We start from the raw sequence: 16,140 nt of genomic DNA on the forward strand, positions 1-16,140 counted from the left end.
ACTAAACCCATCAATTTACCAGTTTCAGAAAACAGTTACAATGCTGGAAATGCAAACTGTCACATTAGATTGTATGGCTGGTGTCCTAACTGATCACATGTGCAGCACCATAACAGCTGCAGTTAAAACAGAAGCAGCTTCTTTAGCTGTAAAGGATAGGAGGGTTTAATTCTGCTTTAAGGCCATCAGCAGATCAGCCTCTACAAACTCAGCAGTGCCTAAAAATGGAGAGCTACTGAGCATGTGCAGAGCAGGATGAGACAGTATTACTGGATTTTTAAACAGTATAGACACTTCTTTTTAATGTTTTACAAAACTATGCCTGCCAAAGGGGCCTGCCTCAAGTGACCTAGCAGGACCGAAAATTTTCTGCCTAAAGTCCCAAGTCAACTATAGACAATTGAATATGTCCAAACAAATCGGCTGCTTTGCCCATGCAAAAACCGAAGGCCGCACTGAACGTATAGGTGCAAGCTAAGGCTAGGTTCACACTTGTTCAGGGGGTTGTGGTTACTTGTTCCCGCACCAAAAATGCCCTGCCCTTTTACAGACACACAGGAACTGCCATCAATTCATAATGGCACCCCCACGCATCTAAACAATGCATTTGTGGGTGTGTAAATTCACAAGGTGGAAAAGCGCAATGTGATTTCCCTGCGGCTTATTAAAAAAAAAAAAAAAGTGAAGGAACATCTTTCCTGCATTTCCCGCAGCAGGTACAGCAGCCCATTAAAGCGGTTTTGTACAGAAAATTGCAAGTTCATCTTATTCAAATGGCTTTGGAACATAGATGCAGTTATGACCATTGAAATAAAATAACATGCAGTGTTTACCTTTTATTTTTAATGTTTATGCCGACTTCTGGGCTCTCCTCCCGTGGGAGTAGGCGTGTTTATCGGCTTCGCAATGGTCCCTGGGAACTTTTTTAGCCATTTCCCAGGAATCTGTGGGGGACACAGTCATGCCGAAATCTCGTGAGATTTCGGAAGGAGGACGCCGGTCACGTGACGAGGGCGTGTCCGAAATTGCCATTTTGAAAGTGGGCAGGCAGCTCTGCCATTACCACTATAGCACACGAGGCAAGAGGAAGGAAAACAAAGAGGACACTCAATGAGCATGTGCGAGATGGAGCGGTGGATGCTGGGAGCTCAGCGTCATCGCATCCAGGAAGTAAATGCCTGTGGGCTTCGAACGCCCACAGTGAAAATGGAAACCGCCGGACTGCTTTTTTAAAAGTTTCTTAGCAATGAAATCGTCACGCCGGGGGTTAAAAAGACACCGATCGTGACTGCAAAGACACCGTAGGAATTGCCCACCAGTGAAACAGGTAAAAAAAAAAAAAAATGGCAGCGGAATCCCACTTTAAGGTGAATAAGCTGCTGTGCTTGTACAAAAATGGGCTGCAGCGGACGTATAGGTGTAAACCAAGACTAAGGCCTGAAAGCCTTTAAGGGCTCCATGTTAAAAAGGCTGCAACAGGTGCATTTAAAATGTAGAATAATATGTCACCCTTCCAGCAGGAATCCCTACCTTACTCAGTTCTCCATCTCCAGGTCTTCCCAAAAACATCCTTACACTCCTCAACTGAGACAGAGCTTGATGTTCAGACATGGACTCGTACAACATTTTCATTTAGCTTTATAATGAACAAAGCCTATCAAGCCTCAAGTCAGAAGCGTGGCACAAATCAGCACAATGTTGCTCCTTTCTACCATTTGTAGATGCTAGAAATGTGCCATCATGTGCCAGTAACAGTGTTACCTTCACTATAGAGATGAATGGGCCACACAGCACTCGAGGACGTTGGCTTGACATGAAACAGAATTAGATGCACTCCAAGCAAGCAAGCTTATATAATAAACTCTTTAATAATTAAACAATTATTATATTTACAGTCATTTGAAATCGTACCCTCGTTTCACCCACCACCCCTCCCGAGGGGAAAAAAACAAAAAAAAACAAACAAAAAAAAAAAAACACAAAAAAAAACACAACAACAACATTTCCCTTCTTCTGGAACTCCGTAAACACCATTTAACATCTGATTAATTCAGAGTCCCTGAGCAAGAAGGATCCGATTTGCCACTACAGAAGATGGCAGCTCCAGATACAAGAAACTGTTTATGGCTTGTGCATACTGTTCAATCGTCAAATAAAATTAAAACCATAAAACAGTGACATGAACCGATATTTGCAACTTCACCCAAAGGCTTTTTATATGTCTCTCAGAGACAAAGCCTCTGTACCACAGATCCCTGGTCCAGCAACATATCCACTCCCATTAAACATCTTATTTTAGATAATGAAGCAGATCAGAGAAAGCCTTAAAAAGATACAAGTAGCCATTTGGTGTTGCAACCCCACAGACCCTACGCATGGCTGAATCAGGAGGTTTAGCATGGACTGACCAATTCCACCTTGGACCTACAGAGATGGGAAGCAGCTAGCTTGCAAGAGGCAGATATTCTCATGAACACAGTTCCAACTCCCAAAACAACGGCCTCTACCACTGATCAAAAAGCTGGAAGGTTTAAAAGGGGGTAGTACATAATATGGGCACATTTTCTTTCAGGGGGCACCACTAAGTGCTTTAGAAAAGGTCTGGAGTTGCTTCGATTCCACACTTTCAGCTACATTTCAAATAAATATTTTCTACACTATTATCTATAAAATAACCAATGCAGTACCAGATGTGGTACATCACTTTATATGTCCTATTCAGAATCTAGCAAAGGTAGCTTCTTCCTGTCCAGACTAACTCTAAGATGACGGATCATGCCAACACTATGCCATGCTTCTATGCGTACAGAGGACAGGGATATAAAAAGGGGGGGGGGGGGATCGTTGAAAACTAAACTATCCCTTGAAAGAGCCAATTTGTGCTATATAAATTAAATAATATGTGCCCACAATAGTGCTACTAGTTAACCTACTGTGATGGGCACACAATGTACATGAAAGCATTTAAAATACCTGTGTATACAACCTAAAAGTATGTCTTTAATATACACACACCGACTAACCTAATACACCAGCTTGGAATCAAAAAAGGAAGAAGGTGTAAACTATACATTCCAAATTTGATTTTTTTTTGCTCTCCTTCAAATACAGGGAACCTCATTATGCACATTAAAATTAGTGCTGAAGGAAAAAAAGAAATTCCTCATTTTGGAAAAAGGAAAGCAGGGTCAGTTTTTCTTTTTGCACTTTGTGTCCCATTGGGGAAGTTTCCCTTCCCTTACTAATTTGACTATGGTATGGGAAAGGAGGGGAGATCTCCCCCAATGTGAGAGAATCCCTGGATGCTACCAGAACTAGTGTGCCCATCCAATATTTACCCTTTATTCCTGCTTTGGTGCCAACCTAAAAAGTTGATATTGTCAGTCACTCTTGGTATTAAAGTTGAATTCTAGGCAAAACCAAAGCATTCTTAAAACTGCTCCTGGCCCCCCTTCTAACACCTATTCTGACAAACATGCCTAAGAAAGCCCTGCATACTCGTCTTTTCAGGCTACTCAAATCCAGTAACGTGATCCGGCACCCCTCAGTCCATGGCAGCTGCAGGGGAGAAGAGGGAATACTGACAACAGCTGGGCCATAGGAGCCTATGACATCGCTGTTCTCAGGCATTACCAGCTGTCAGAGCACCCTCTCCTCTCCACTGGCTGACACAAGGGATCAAGTGACCAGACCACCTGAAAAGAGGCATGTATAGCGTTTTAAGAGTAGTTAGGTTTTGCCTTTAATTCTACTTTAATGGTAAAAAAGGACAAATTAAAAAAAAAAAAAAAAAAGGGGGGGGGGGGGGGAGGGCAAATCTCCCTAACGGGGCACAGACAGCATTGAAAAACTAAATTTTCTAATTCCTTTCCATGCTATCCAAAACCAAGTTATACTTTAAGTGCAAAAAACACTGGAGGTAGCAATATTAACAACTGCTCTCGGGGAGGAAGGGATATGATACATATTCAAAATAAGTCCCTGGAAGGTTTGTTTGTTTTTTTGATGCTGCAGTCCTATAGAGGAGCACAGGAAGACCATGCTTTGTGTGCATTAATAAAAAGATAGATTTGAGTGTTATATATGGAAGAACATTGTGCAAACCACCCTTTTCCAGCGCAAGTAATGAAGATCCACCATGCTGTCCATGGTAACCTTGGCAGCAAAATCCACAAAAACATGCTGAACACAACACTTATCTTGAAACTATATTAAGGCTTGTTTTAAGCCTTTGATACTGGGCTCCATGTCCCCTACATTTGGGCTAATCCCAGGTGTAGTGTGTGAAAGTATCCTCCATGTAGTAGATAGTCTTCTTCATTGACATACTGTAGATCAGTGATGATGAACCTTGGCACCCCAGTTTTAGAAATACATTTCCCATGATGCTCACCTACACTGCAGAGTGCATGAGCATCATGGCAAATGTAGTTGCAAAACATCTGGGGTGCCAAGGTTTGCCACCACTGCTGTAGATACTGACACTGGTCAGCTTTGGCTGCACATCAGGCAGCACGTTGTGTACATTTGCTGCATTTTCCATTGAGAAAAAAAGTGTATTATAGAAACTTGTATTACACATACAAATCTGGTGACACTCCAAAAAGCCAAGAAACACAAAGCCAAGGTTTTCCAGTTCAAACATTTAGGCCTCAGTGTTTGAGAGTACAGAACTTAATGTAGAACTACTGGCAACACACATAAAAGTACTTCCATATCTCTACACAGGTCTCCTGTAACCTCCTGCACTGCAGCACTCAGACAGGAAAAGGTGGGGTGGGCTCAGCCCTTCCCCAAGATAGTCATGGCTCTACTGCTTTGCACAGCTCTGTCAGTCTACATACTGCTTCTACTACATTGTCTAGGCACAGGCTGCAGTAGGCCCTGCAATTGTATTGCTTAATTGCAGTTTAGTCTGCAAGGAAATACATCTGATCACTTACACCCCCTTCCACACTGGGGCGCTTTTCAGGCATTTTAGCGCAAAAAATATAATCTGAAAAGCGCCTTCTCAAACCACCCCAGTGTGAATGCCCGAGTGCTTCACACTTGGGCGGTGGCGCTTGCAGGACAGGAAAAAAAAATAAAAATCAAACAGTCATGCAAGCAGCATCTTTGGGGCGGTGCGGGAGCGGTGTATACACTGCTCCCGCCCATGCTCATTGAAATGAATGGGCAGTGCTGCTGAAGCGCCTGCAAAGTTATCTGGCAGCACCACAACACGGGCGCAATGTACCCTTTCTTCGGCCACTGGGGGGGGGGGGGGGGGAGTTTAAAAGCGCCGGCATCGCCCCAGTGTGAAAGGGGTCTAAAGTAGATACACATATATTACATACATATATGTATGTATGCCAGGAGTTTGGCTTTTAGGAATGATTGGAATTGGGCACAGGGCTCACACTTTACAAAATGCAACATGTCCAAGCAGTGTGCAGAATTAAAGTCATACGCTCAACAGTAAAATGAAACTGCAATGTAAACAAACATTTATAGAAAAATAGAGTGTGAAAGGTTATAAATCAAAAGACATTACCACCCTTATTCAATAAATGCTTTTTAAGTTCCAATTCAGTGCCATAACTCATAGCAACCAATATAGCTCATACTGCTTTGACTTCAGCAGAGTATATTTTAACTTTGGTTGCTATGGGTTACTGCACAAAGTGGTTGTAAACCATTACATATACCCAATGAAGGGACTGGCCTCAGATGATACAGAGAAAGTGCTCCTACATAGGTTGTGTCCATTTATCTGCAGCCATCTCTCCTCTACAGATTTTCAAATTGCAGAACATATACAGTTCTTCTGATCTCTCAGAAAGCAAGGGGCAGGGAGCCGATGTACACTCTGCAGAGCTCAGTGGGAAAGGATTGGAGGGAAGGGACACACCCCCCTTTACACAGCAACAGAGATAAGGCTGTCAGACACTGTGCTGGAGCTCTCCTCCCATCAACTTATTACCTCTGGTGTAATGGAAATTTGTTAGAAGTCACTGCACATAGCAGAGAAAGGGGGCAGCAGATAGAAATGACACTTCATACTCTGGAAACAAGACATGAGACAAGTACACACTATAGACAGATATGCTTTGTTCACATTTAATGCCAGAGGTTTACCACCACTTTAAAGGCCACATTCACCTTTTCCAGAAAATAGCCTATGCAGTCAAGGGGACCCAGCAGATATAAAAAATCTGCAGCTTTGCAAAATGATCAATATTTTTATCATTTTACTTATAGGTCATTTGGGCCCCTCAAAAGCCTGGTTAATAAACACCTAGTTAGCAACCCCTCACATCCTGTCTCACTGCTAGGATGTGAAAACCGTTGGATTTCAGTTCTGCATTGCTGGGATTGAGCATCCAATGGTTTTCCGGTCACAGCAACCAGTCAGGATGTGGGGATTGCCAATTAGGAGTTTATTAGCCAGGCTTCTAAGTGGACCCAGATGACCTACAGGTAAAACATTAAAACTCTGCGCAGCTTTGTAAAACGTTCGTTACATTTTATTATCCACTGGGGCTCTTTGACTGCATAGGCCAATCTCCAGAAAAGGTAAAAATAGCCTTTAGGAATCCACAGTTAAGAACCATTTATTGTTAAGGCCGCAAGGCCTTCCGACTGCAACATTAGCAGTGACCAGCACTGACAAGGTTCCATAACAGCAACAAGTATATTCCATTGCTGTTCCTCAATACTCACCACATGAACATGACAAAATACTTTGGGTCAAAAATAACGTTTACCATACTGCTAAGAATTCAGCAAGAGCTTCCCCATATCTAGAAGAAAAAATACTGGCGAAGAACTGAGTGCTACCATTGGTTCAATTTATGACACTGGAACCAGTTTGATTGCTGGTATATTATTGGTCACCACCATTTCCTATTTGGAGTGCTGGGTAAACATATCCGTATCAGAATGCCTTCCATCACAGAGCATTAACCAAAACACTTCTACTTTTTTGGCAGGGCCAGAGCTATTCAAGGCAAAAACCTTCTGGAGGGCCCTTTTAGCAATGGTCAGTAAATTGCAACTGCATATTATATCAACCCACTCCCCTGGAAGACAAACAAATAGATCCCCCCCCCCCCTCCCGAGGCAGGGGTCTCCAGTGCACATATAGAATTCCTTCCCTGAGTTGATGCTCAACACATCATAACATTCCCAAAAGTATTGCAGAATTTCCAGATCCCATTTGGTAGTCTGTGTTCTCCTCTAGACAAGTCCAGGGCTATAGAACAGCCACTTTCTTCACAGGCCACTGATGAGCTGGACACTCAGCGGGAATCGCTCTCCTTTAGTCATGTGCAGTGCAGCTCTGCAGGCTTTGTGAAACTCTTGTCTTAGGATAAAGCTTTGCATGCAGTGCACTGGCACTCTGTGCCCAGTCAAATATTGCAAAGTGTTTTTCTAGGGTGATCCGCATGTAAAGTACATGCAGATCGATGCTTAGCATTGGATTTGGTGTCAGACAGCATTGTGATGCAAACTGTTCTGAGAGTTCCTCTGATTTAAAAGACTGGTTGTTTCATCCACCACAACCTCACAGCGCTCCGATATAGAACTATCCAGCTTGTGGGTTCCTCCTTCAGGGGACTGCGGACTACTATCCATCCGGGAGGACATCAGGGCTCCTTGATACTGGTCCCGTGTGATCTGAATAAGATGTACAATATCAGTAAGTTTTCCTGACATACACACACACACACACTTTTTTTTGATTAAATCACATTTATTTTAATAAAATACTTTGAGTAAAAAGCTAAAGATAGGTTTTTCCATTTAAGATAGATTAGTAATTTAGTTTATTCAGCATGAAATGGAGCATGAGGCTTTATATTCTGCAATATTTACATTTTTGGTAATCCAAGCTCTGCAACTTGAGATACCATACACTGCATTGATGCAATCACAATTCCACAGTAAAAACAAAGTTCAGGTATATTCCTTTATCCCATTGTACACTACAAACTGTATGAAAATATTAAAGATTCTAACTACCAGCGAGAATAAATCCTCACATTTAGATCGATCTATCTATCTATATATATACACACACACACACACACACACATACATATATACACACACACACACACATATACATACATACACACACTATGTATACATCTATCATTTTCCTTCCTTCCTTCCATGTGGAAAGTTTCGGGGGGGGGGGGGGGGGAGGGGATGAATAATTTTTCAAGGCGCTTCCCTCCTGTAACCAGCTACAGGCTCTCAACCTGCATACCCCAGAGGAGGACATGCTTTAGCACGAAACACATTGGGCAGAGCCTGCATGTCATCTTCACACTGCTGCATCTGATTCAAGTGGTGGCCCTAAATGCTAGTTCTGCTAACGTGCATCTGTTGGTTCTTCCGTGTGCATTTTTTTTATCATTGAAATATTGCATACATGATTACAAATCTTATTGTGACAGGTGAATTGGTGATAACTTTAGGATTTTCGAAACTGGATTTTACATTTTTTGTGGCATTTTTATATATAAAATTGAGGTGATGCATTTATTTATTTCACATTCTTATATGAAGTTCTGTTTCTGGTTTAGTGACTTGATTTGCTAGCAACCTATTTTGAGGTCACTTCAGAGCGCTGACTTTTTATATGTTTTGACTCCAAGCAGAAACAACCGTTTAGGAAAAAAACAGCTGTAAAAAGTGCTTATGGCCAGGGAGTGTGCAGAATTCTGGCATGCTGTGTTGGCACTACTACTCTAGAAGATTGCTGCACCCCCTAAGGTAAGTATTCCTGCCATCAAATTCTACCGATGTGCAGCTGTAACCGGTTCTGCTACTACTGATATGTTAGGGACATTTTACATATTGACCTGTGCACCAGTGAAGGCAAGCCTTCCTCATTCTCACAAGTATACAGAAGAAGTGTTGTCTAGGCAGGATGTCAGATGGAGTTAGTAGAGAAGCAAAATTATGTGACCAGGCATGTGAAATTTAATAATATATATATATATATATATATATATATATATATATATATATATATATATATATATATATATTATCTCACACACAAATATCACATACACCCAAGACTGCGCATGCTCAGAAACGAAAGAAATCTTTCAACCTGGGGTGATCCGAGGTCCCTAGGGATGCCATGCCATCATGCTAAGTGAAAAAATAGTCAGATAAAACCGCATGTGTACACCCCCCCCACCCCCCTAAAGCTAAAGGGGGGGCAGTAAAGGGGGTGGTAAAACAGCTCACCTGCATGGTTTTAATGCCCCCACCTCACATGTGAACAAGCCCTTGGTTCACATCTGTGCAGCTGCATGCAAGGCAGACCATTCATTTCAATGGGCTGCACTACCTTCAGAAATGCAGGGAAAGAAGTCCCCGACCCTTTAAAAATTGCAGAGCACCAAAAACACCCACTGCTTGTGTACTATTCAAAATGAATGGCACCCCTAAAGAGCAGAGCATGTGTCTTCATGTCAGAACGAGTGCGATATTGCACGTGCTTCACCACACACAGTTTCAGGGGCGCTCTGACCAGGAAAAAAGGTTGAGAAACACTGCATTACATAATTGTGAGAAGACAAAGAGGATAAAGCACTGGGTGTACTGTTTACCTGATGATGTTTATAGGTGCCAAAAGTGCCTGAACAGATTGTATGTAGCCCACAGCAGCTGAGATTTCATGTTTTGTTCTAAACACTAATGGTAGCCATAGACTATTTGAAAGATCACTTGAACTAGTCTTTTGAATAACACGTGGTGGTGAGAGCAAACGACATCATGTAACAATACATTGTTCAATGGACCTAAATGAATCCGTTTGTTGCGTCACATATGGGTAGTGCAAACCCCTCAATTTTTAATGAGCGAGAAACATTAACCTTTTCAATTTGTTCAGCAGAAGTTTTCCAACCCATTTGTCATTTTACATCCAGTTTATGGACACAGATTGTGTTTTTTTTTTTTTGAATCTTCAGAGCCCAAAAAAAAAAAAAAAAAAAAAAAGTTTTGTAAGAAAGCGACGGATTGCTCCAAATGAGTTTTTAATGTTTTTTTCATCTACGTATGGGGACCATCATGAGGTTATATAGTATGTAAAAGGTGCAAGTAATGAGTTAAGAACCTTTCAGCAGAGGTGGAGTGTCACCCATAACCCATACTTACATTTCTGGTTTAAAAAGAAAGAAGGAATATTGTCTCTAAACTATAGCTCCCCTTTTGCTCCATTTTGAGAGATTAGTTGAAGAATAGCATTTCCAAAACCATAAATAAACCCTCCTGGTCACTGGAGATGGGTCTAATAGGAGAATATGTTTCTCCAAAACAGGAAACAGACAGATTTCTCAGTAAAATTTTCTGCGTGCATAAGATTTTTTTTTATAAAACATATTCAAATAAATCATGTTTTCAGGTGAAAATTTGCTGAAGATTCTGGAACTACAGCCTATTGGCTTAGCGATGGGCACTTCTTGCAGCGCTAAGGTCATCGGTAAGAATGCCACTACCTCCCTGCGCTTTCACGCATTTCTCTGGGTACGGCAGCTTACTCCCACACTCCAAAGACATGCTGGTAGGTTCATTGGCTCCAGTCTCAATTAGCACTAGTATGTGAGGTAGGGACCCATGTAAATGTACAATATATGTAAAATGCTGCATAAATTGTTGGCAATATATAAATACCGGTGCAAATGTCATTGCCTTTAGAGAACACATGCCCACAGAACAGTTGACCTTGTCTGTCATAGTGGAGGTCTTCCATAGCTGGAATTACTATGTGGCACAATGTCAGCACAGTAGCCTAACAATCACTTTACATCAGTTAAAGAATGCCCAAGCAATTCCTTTCTACAGCTCCAGTGTATTATAGAGCAACTCCCATGGCCTACAAGCTGGCTGGTATCCCCTAGATCAGATGTCAGAGTAACAGAAGTCAGGCAGGCATTCAACCAATGTCCCGTTTAGACTGTGTGGAACATTATTTATAAGACAGAGATGACAGCAGCAAAATAATACCTTTTTGAGGCATGGGCCTCAAAAAGGCACGCCATCAGAATGATCTAGGCAACATCAGTTCATTAAGTTAGGCAATCTGTCTCCCCATCACTATTCCTCTCCAAGGTGTTAAGAGGTGGCAGAAACTTCTGCCTACATTCATTTTAACCCCTTCCCACTGATTTAGCTTGCTAGAAAGAATACTCTGCAAGTCTGGAGATTTGTTGCTCCGAGTGTGGTCAGACTGTCTGTATGCCCCTTCTAATGAGGATAAAAACTAATACTGGAGAGCAAAGTACATCTTGTTCCATAAAGCAGTGGTCCTCAACCTTTTTGGCACCAGGGACCGCTTTTGGTGTAGCCACTTATTTTAGGACCCATGGAGGGATGGGGGGTGGGGTGGGGGGCGACGTTGCATGGGGAAGGTGGGCGGTTCACGGACTCTCAATACCCCTGCACTGTAAGGATTACAGTCCTTTATATCAGTGCTCCTTGCAGCCATGCCCCCCCCCCCCCCCCATTACAGTCATGCCTCTTTACAGCCCATGTCTATTATCATGCTTCAGAAGGAGGTGAGCCCTGTCACGGACCGTGGTATAGTTAGCAGCCTGTGTGTATCTTCTCATCGTCTCCCGAGTGCCCCCCGATGTCAGTCTTAGCAAGGCAGGGGGCAGGACGGCTGCAGATCGTGAGAGCGAGATACTTTTCATAATAACCGCTTGTTTATACAAGTTTGGCAACTCTCGCTCTGTCATGATCTGCAGCCGTCCTGCCCCCTGCTAAAAGACTCGCATCGGGGGCCGCTCGGGAGACAAGATACACACAGGCTGCTAACTATACCGCGGTCCGTGACAGGGCTCACCTCCTGCTCCTTCGCCCGTGGCCTGTTGTCGAGCAGGCCCCCAGAGGATGACAACCCCCACCCTAAAGGGTTTGTAAGCCCAACATTTCATATTCCTGCTATGCAGCTGCTGTCCCATGTACTTGTATGAGAAAGTAGCCTGTTCTCCTTGTATTGCTTCCTTTGTGTGAAATCCCTGGTGTTCCTGCCAGTCCCTCTTCTTTACTATTAAAAACTGACCCCGCTAAGCAGAACACCACATCATGGTCAGCCACTCAAAATTCCCGCACAGCCTTTCACTGGGAACATCAGTGTACTGCTGTTTCTCCTCCCTCAGCACTTATGCAGCTGAGAACAGAGGGTATGTGATCACTTATAAAAAAAAAAAAATGGGGGGGGGGGGGGGGGGGGAATAGAAAAAAAAAAAAAATATATATATATATTATATATATATACACACATACATACATACATACATACATACATACATACATACATAGTACCATTGTCTTACCTTTACATACTGTAGGTCACCAAGGGCCCGAACACTGAAGTCAGCCGTGTATTGTACTTGAGTGCTGAGCTGCGTGTTGCTGCCACTGATGGTGGATGACATGGAGTCCGAACGCTCGTGGCTGAGAGATCTCGATCTGTTCAGGCTACCCATGTGAGATGGGGAGCGGAGCTCTACAGCAGAAATGGAGGATGAAAGAAAACATTGTCCATTACCAAGAGGCAAGAATACTTATTTTATAACAATTTGCAAAAATCTATATCAGTGTGCATAGCAACCAGATTCCAGCAGGGTTGCTAAGGGCAAATCACAAACTCCTGCTTTCCTTCGTTTTTAAACCGCGAAGGTATACTAATGTGCAAAAGTTTCCATCGTTTTTGACACCTGGCATAATAGCATCACAGGAGAAATCATCAACAGCTGACAATCATTTTGTAAATGAGAAAAATAAAAAGAAGTTTTTTTTGTACTCACCGTAAAATACTTTTCTCTGTAATTCACCGACTGACACAGCTTCTCTCTTTAGACCATTGGGTTGTTATGCCACCTTCAGGAGAGGACTAGGCATTACATGTTAACGTGATAATAAAACTAGAACTTTCTAGTTCCACCCAAGGGGCGGTCCCTTAGGTAACAACCCCTCAGCATGCTACTGCAGCCTCAGTACGTCAACAAGCAGTATAACTTAAAAGAAAAATATATGAGGGGCGGGTGCTGTTTCAGTCAATTACAGAGAAAAGGATTTTACGACGAGTACAAAAAAAAAAATCCTATTTTCTCTTATATTCACTGACACCGCGGACGCAACACCCCCATATCCTTGTGGATAACCAGATATGGCCACTTGCAGGACAAGGCCACCAGTTCCGAAACCCTCCTGGCCGATGTGATGGCCACTAGAAAGACCACTTTCTGGGAAAGTCAACAGGGGGAAGTCTGATATTTTCAAATGGCAGTTTTTGAAGCGCCGATAATACCAGGTTCAGATCCCATGGGGGTAACGGTGGACGCACCGGAGGGACTACATGTCACACCCCTTGAGCAAAAGTACCCTCTAGGAGCAGTGATGGCGAACCTTGGCACCCCAGATGTTTTAGAACTACATTTCCCATGATTCTTATACACTCTGCAGTGTATTTGAGCATCATGGGAAATGTAGTTCCAAAACATCTGGGGTGCCAAGGTTTGCCATCACTGCTCTAGAGAGTGAGAGGTTGCTGAAAAAGGACAGCCAAAGCTGATATTTGTCTTTTAATGGTGCTGAACGCCAATTTCTGGTTCACCCCTTGCTGAAGAAACAGCAGGATCCTGGATATAGAAAAGGAGCGCGGACGGCATCCTTTCTCCTCACACATGGAGATGTAGGCCTTCCAGGTACAAAGATATATCTTCCGAGAAGATTTCCATGCTCTCAACATACTTGGTATCACCGAGTCCGACAGAGCCCGGTGGTTCCTCAACACCTGGCTCTCAATAGCCATGCCGTTAAACCCAGCAATGGTAAAAAAGGATGGAGAATCAGACCTTGAGACAGAAGGTCCTCTTGCAACGGCAGTCGTCAGGGAGCGTCTGTCACCAGGTGCACTAGGTCTGCGTACCAAGGGCGCTGAGGCCAATCTGGGGCAACCAGTATTACGGGGATCCCCTCCACGACCGGAGGAGCTGACCACTTTTTGAGAAGGCTCTCCTCAAAGGGGCAATGCACCGCCATGTATTTGGGGACCAAAAAGGTCCGTTGCAGTCGACCCCAGTCCTTGTAAATGAACCTTGTCAAAATAAGTCAGATACGGGAACACCTTAGGTGAATGGCTGGCTTACAGGACCCAAAGGGGACCGCTACATCAGCAAAGGGATCTGCTGGCTCCTAAATCTTCAGGGTATCACACGCACAGCTGTGATAAGTGCTCCAACAAGCGCTTTGTCGTGCACAGACCCGGACGGGGACTCATCCTCACTGTCCAAACGGTCCTAGTCAGCGTCATCTGAAACGACAGAGCAGGAGTCACCAGCCTCAGCAGGGCCAGAGTCTGCATCAGAGCTTTCCCCAGAGGATGGGAGGGGCCGCTTTTTAGCACCTTGCGCCCACACACCGCCTCAATCTTGGCAACAAACTAATTGAGGACCGCCGACAAAGCGCCCAAGGGCACTGAGCATTCAGCAGGCGAACCGGTTGCAATTGCCTGGATTTCGGGGGAAGAAACACCAGTTTCTGAAGCCATGCTGACCCTACCCTGTCTGCCACCTGACGGGGGACTTACGACAGTGATGGTCCCACCCTCCTTACTGCTGCTAGCTGAGGGGCTCTTTCCCACAGGACTCACCACCCTGACAGGCTCTGCGCTGTCCAGCAAGTAGTGCCCATGTTCTCTGTCAGCTCCCAGGTGGGCGCTGAAGCCGCTCTGCAATGTGCTCTGGCTCAAAGAAAATGGCCGCCCAGCGTCCAGCATAAGGACATAAAGCACTGGGAAAATGGCCGCCGGATTACAGAAACACATGTAGTCTCTAGAGAAGCTGAAAAAAACATGCTCAGGCTTCTAGAAAATGGCTCGCTGATGTCCAGTATAAGGACAAATCACAGGGAAAATGGCCGCCGAGACACAGGAGAGCAAGCTTTCCCTTGCCCATACCTAAGATGGCCGCTTACACTGAAAAACCATGAGGGACAGAGCTAGAAAATGGCGGTGATCAGCACTGCAGATATCACAGGCACAGCCTCACAGGCACCCCCAGGGACATGAAAAACACCACTCAGGACACAGCCAGCCAGCTCAGCCCCCCCCCCCCCAAATAACCCCTGCACATGGCACACAGACACCACTAAGCAGCCACATGCAGCATCCCCCACAGGGAGGGGGAGTGAAGTTAGGGGCAGGGAGAGAAGAGAGGGAGGTGAGGGACCCCCGAATCGACCTCCCAGGAATACCCAGCTGCTCGGCCACACAGAGGCAGGGAGAGCTGGACTTGCCAGTCCTGAAGAGCTGGGAGACATTCCATTATAGACCCACTCTCTGATCAGTACAGGGTGGCTGCTGGCTTCGGCACACTGACGCAGACATCAGTAGCCCGGTCATATGTGTGCCCCGGAGCATAAAAGCTCACCGACCACCTCTGGGACTGAGGTATGTCGTGGCCAGCCTAGCGTGTAGATGCGACCTCCACACCCTCGCTGGCCGGGCTGGGGAGACTACAAGGATAAGCGTATGCAGCCTGTCACCCAGCCGGCTGTTGATGGAAGATCACAGGATCTTCCATCTTGCGCAAAAAGCAAAGCTTCTGCAGAAAAAACACGGACCGATGGGCCCACAGGGTTCCTAGGTCCTTCTTCACTAGGAAAAATAAAAAACTGAGGCTGCAGTAGCATGCTGAGGGGTTGTTACCCAAGGGACCGCCCCTTAGGCGGAACAAGAAAGTTCTAGTTTTATTATCATGTTAACATGTAATATCTAGTCCTCTCCTGAAGCTGGCATAACAACCCAATGGTCTAAAGAGAGAAGCTGTGTCAGTCGGTGAATATAAGAGAAATTATTATTTCTACCTTTAGTGTACTAAACCCAGGACCCTGCATTCACTATATCTGGTCTCACACAGTACACAGAACATGGAAATGCAATTTTAGTAAATGTAAACTGCTAAATACCATCAGCAGTATATAGCAGTCTTGCGACTTCTATCAGTGTCTGGTTAAAGCTTGTAGGAGGAGTTTTCAATCTACTCCGACTGTCCTATGAGGCTGCAGAACCTCTGACCCGCTGTCTGGACAGTGCATGTGATCAGCACAGGGCCAAAGAAAAAA

At 44.3% G+C, this 16,140-nt stretch overlaps 1 protein-coding gene across 1 annotated transcript in view; it reads right to left on the reverse strand.

Annotated features, from left to right (window-relative positions):
• Positions 1 to 5,469: 5,469 nt before the first annotated feature.
• The window catches only part of CNNM4 (cyclin and CBS domain divalent metal cation transport mediator 4), a 62,838-nt gene continuing 52,167 nt past the window's right edge, over positions 5,470 to 16,140 (reverse strand). Inside the window, exons 7-8 of the mRNA XM_077469550.1 lie at positions 12,348 to 12,520; positions 5,470 to 7,659 (exon numbers count right to left, since the gene is read on the reverse strand). Coding sequence (XP_077325676.1) covers positions 7,471 to 7,659; positions 12,348 to 12,520 — 362 coding nt within the window. The 3' untranslated portion in view covers positions 5,470 to 7,470. The remainder of the gene's footprint in view (positions 7,660 to 12,347; positions 12,521 to 16,140) is intronic.

This window comes from Lithobates pipiens, unplaced genomic scaffold (genome assembly GCF_037356315.1).
Source record: "Lithobates pipiens isolate NorthernLeopardFrog02 unplaced genomic scaffold, aLitPip1_a1.2 Scaffold_8, whole genome shotgun sequence".
NCBI classification, from domain to species: Eukaryota; Metazoa; Chordata; class Amphibia; order Anura; family Ranidae; genus Lithobates; species Lithobates pipiens.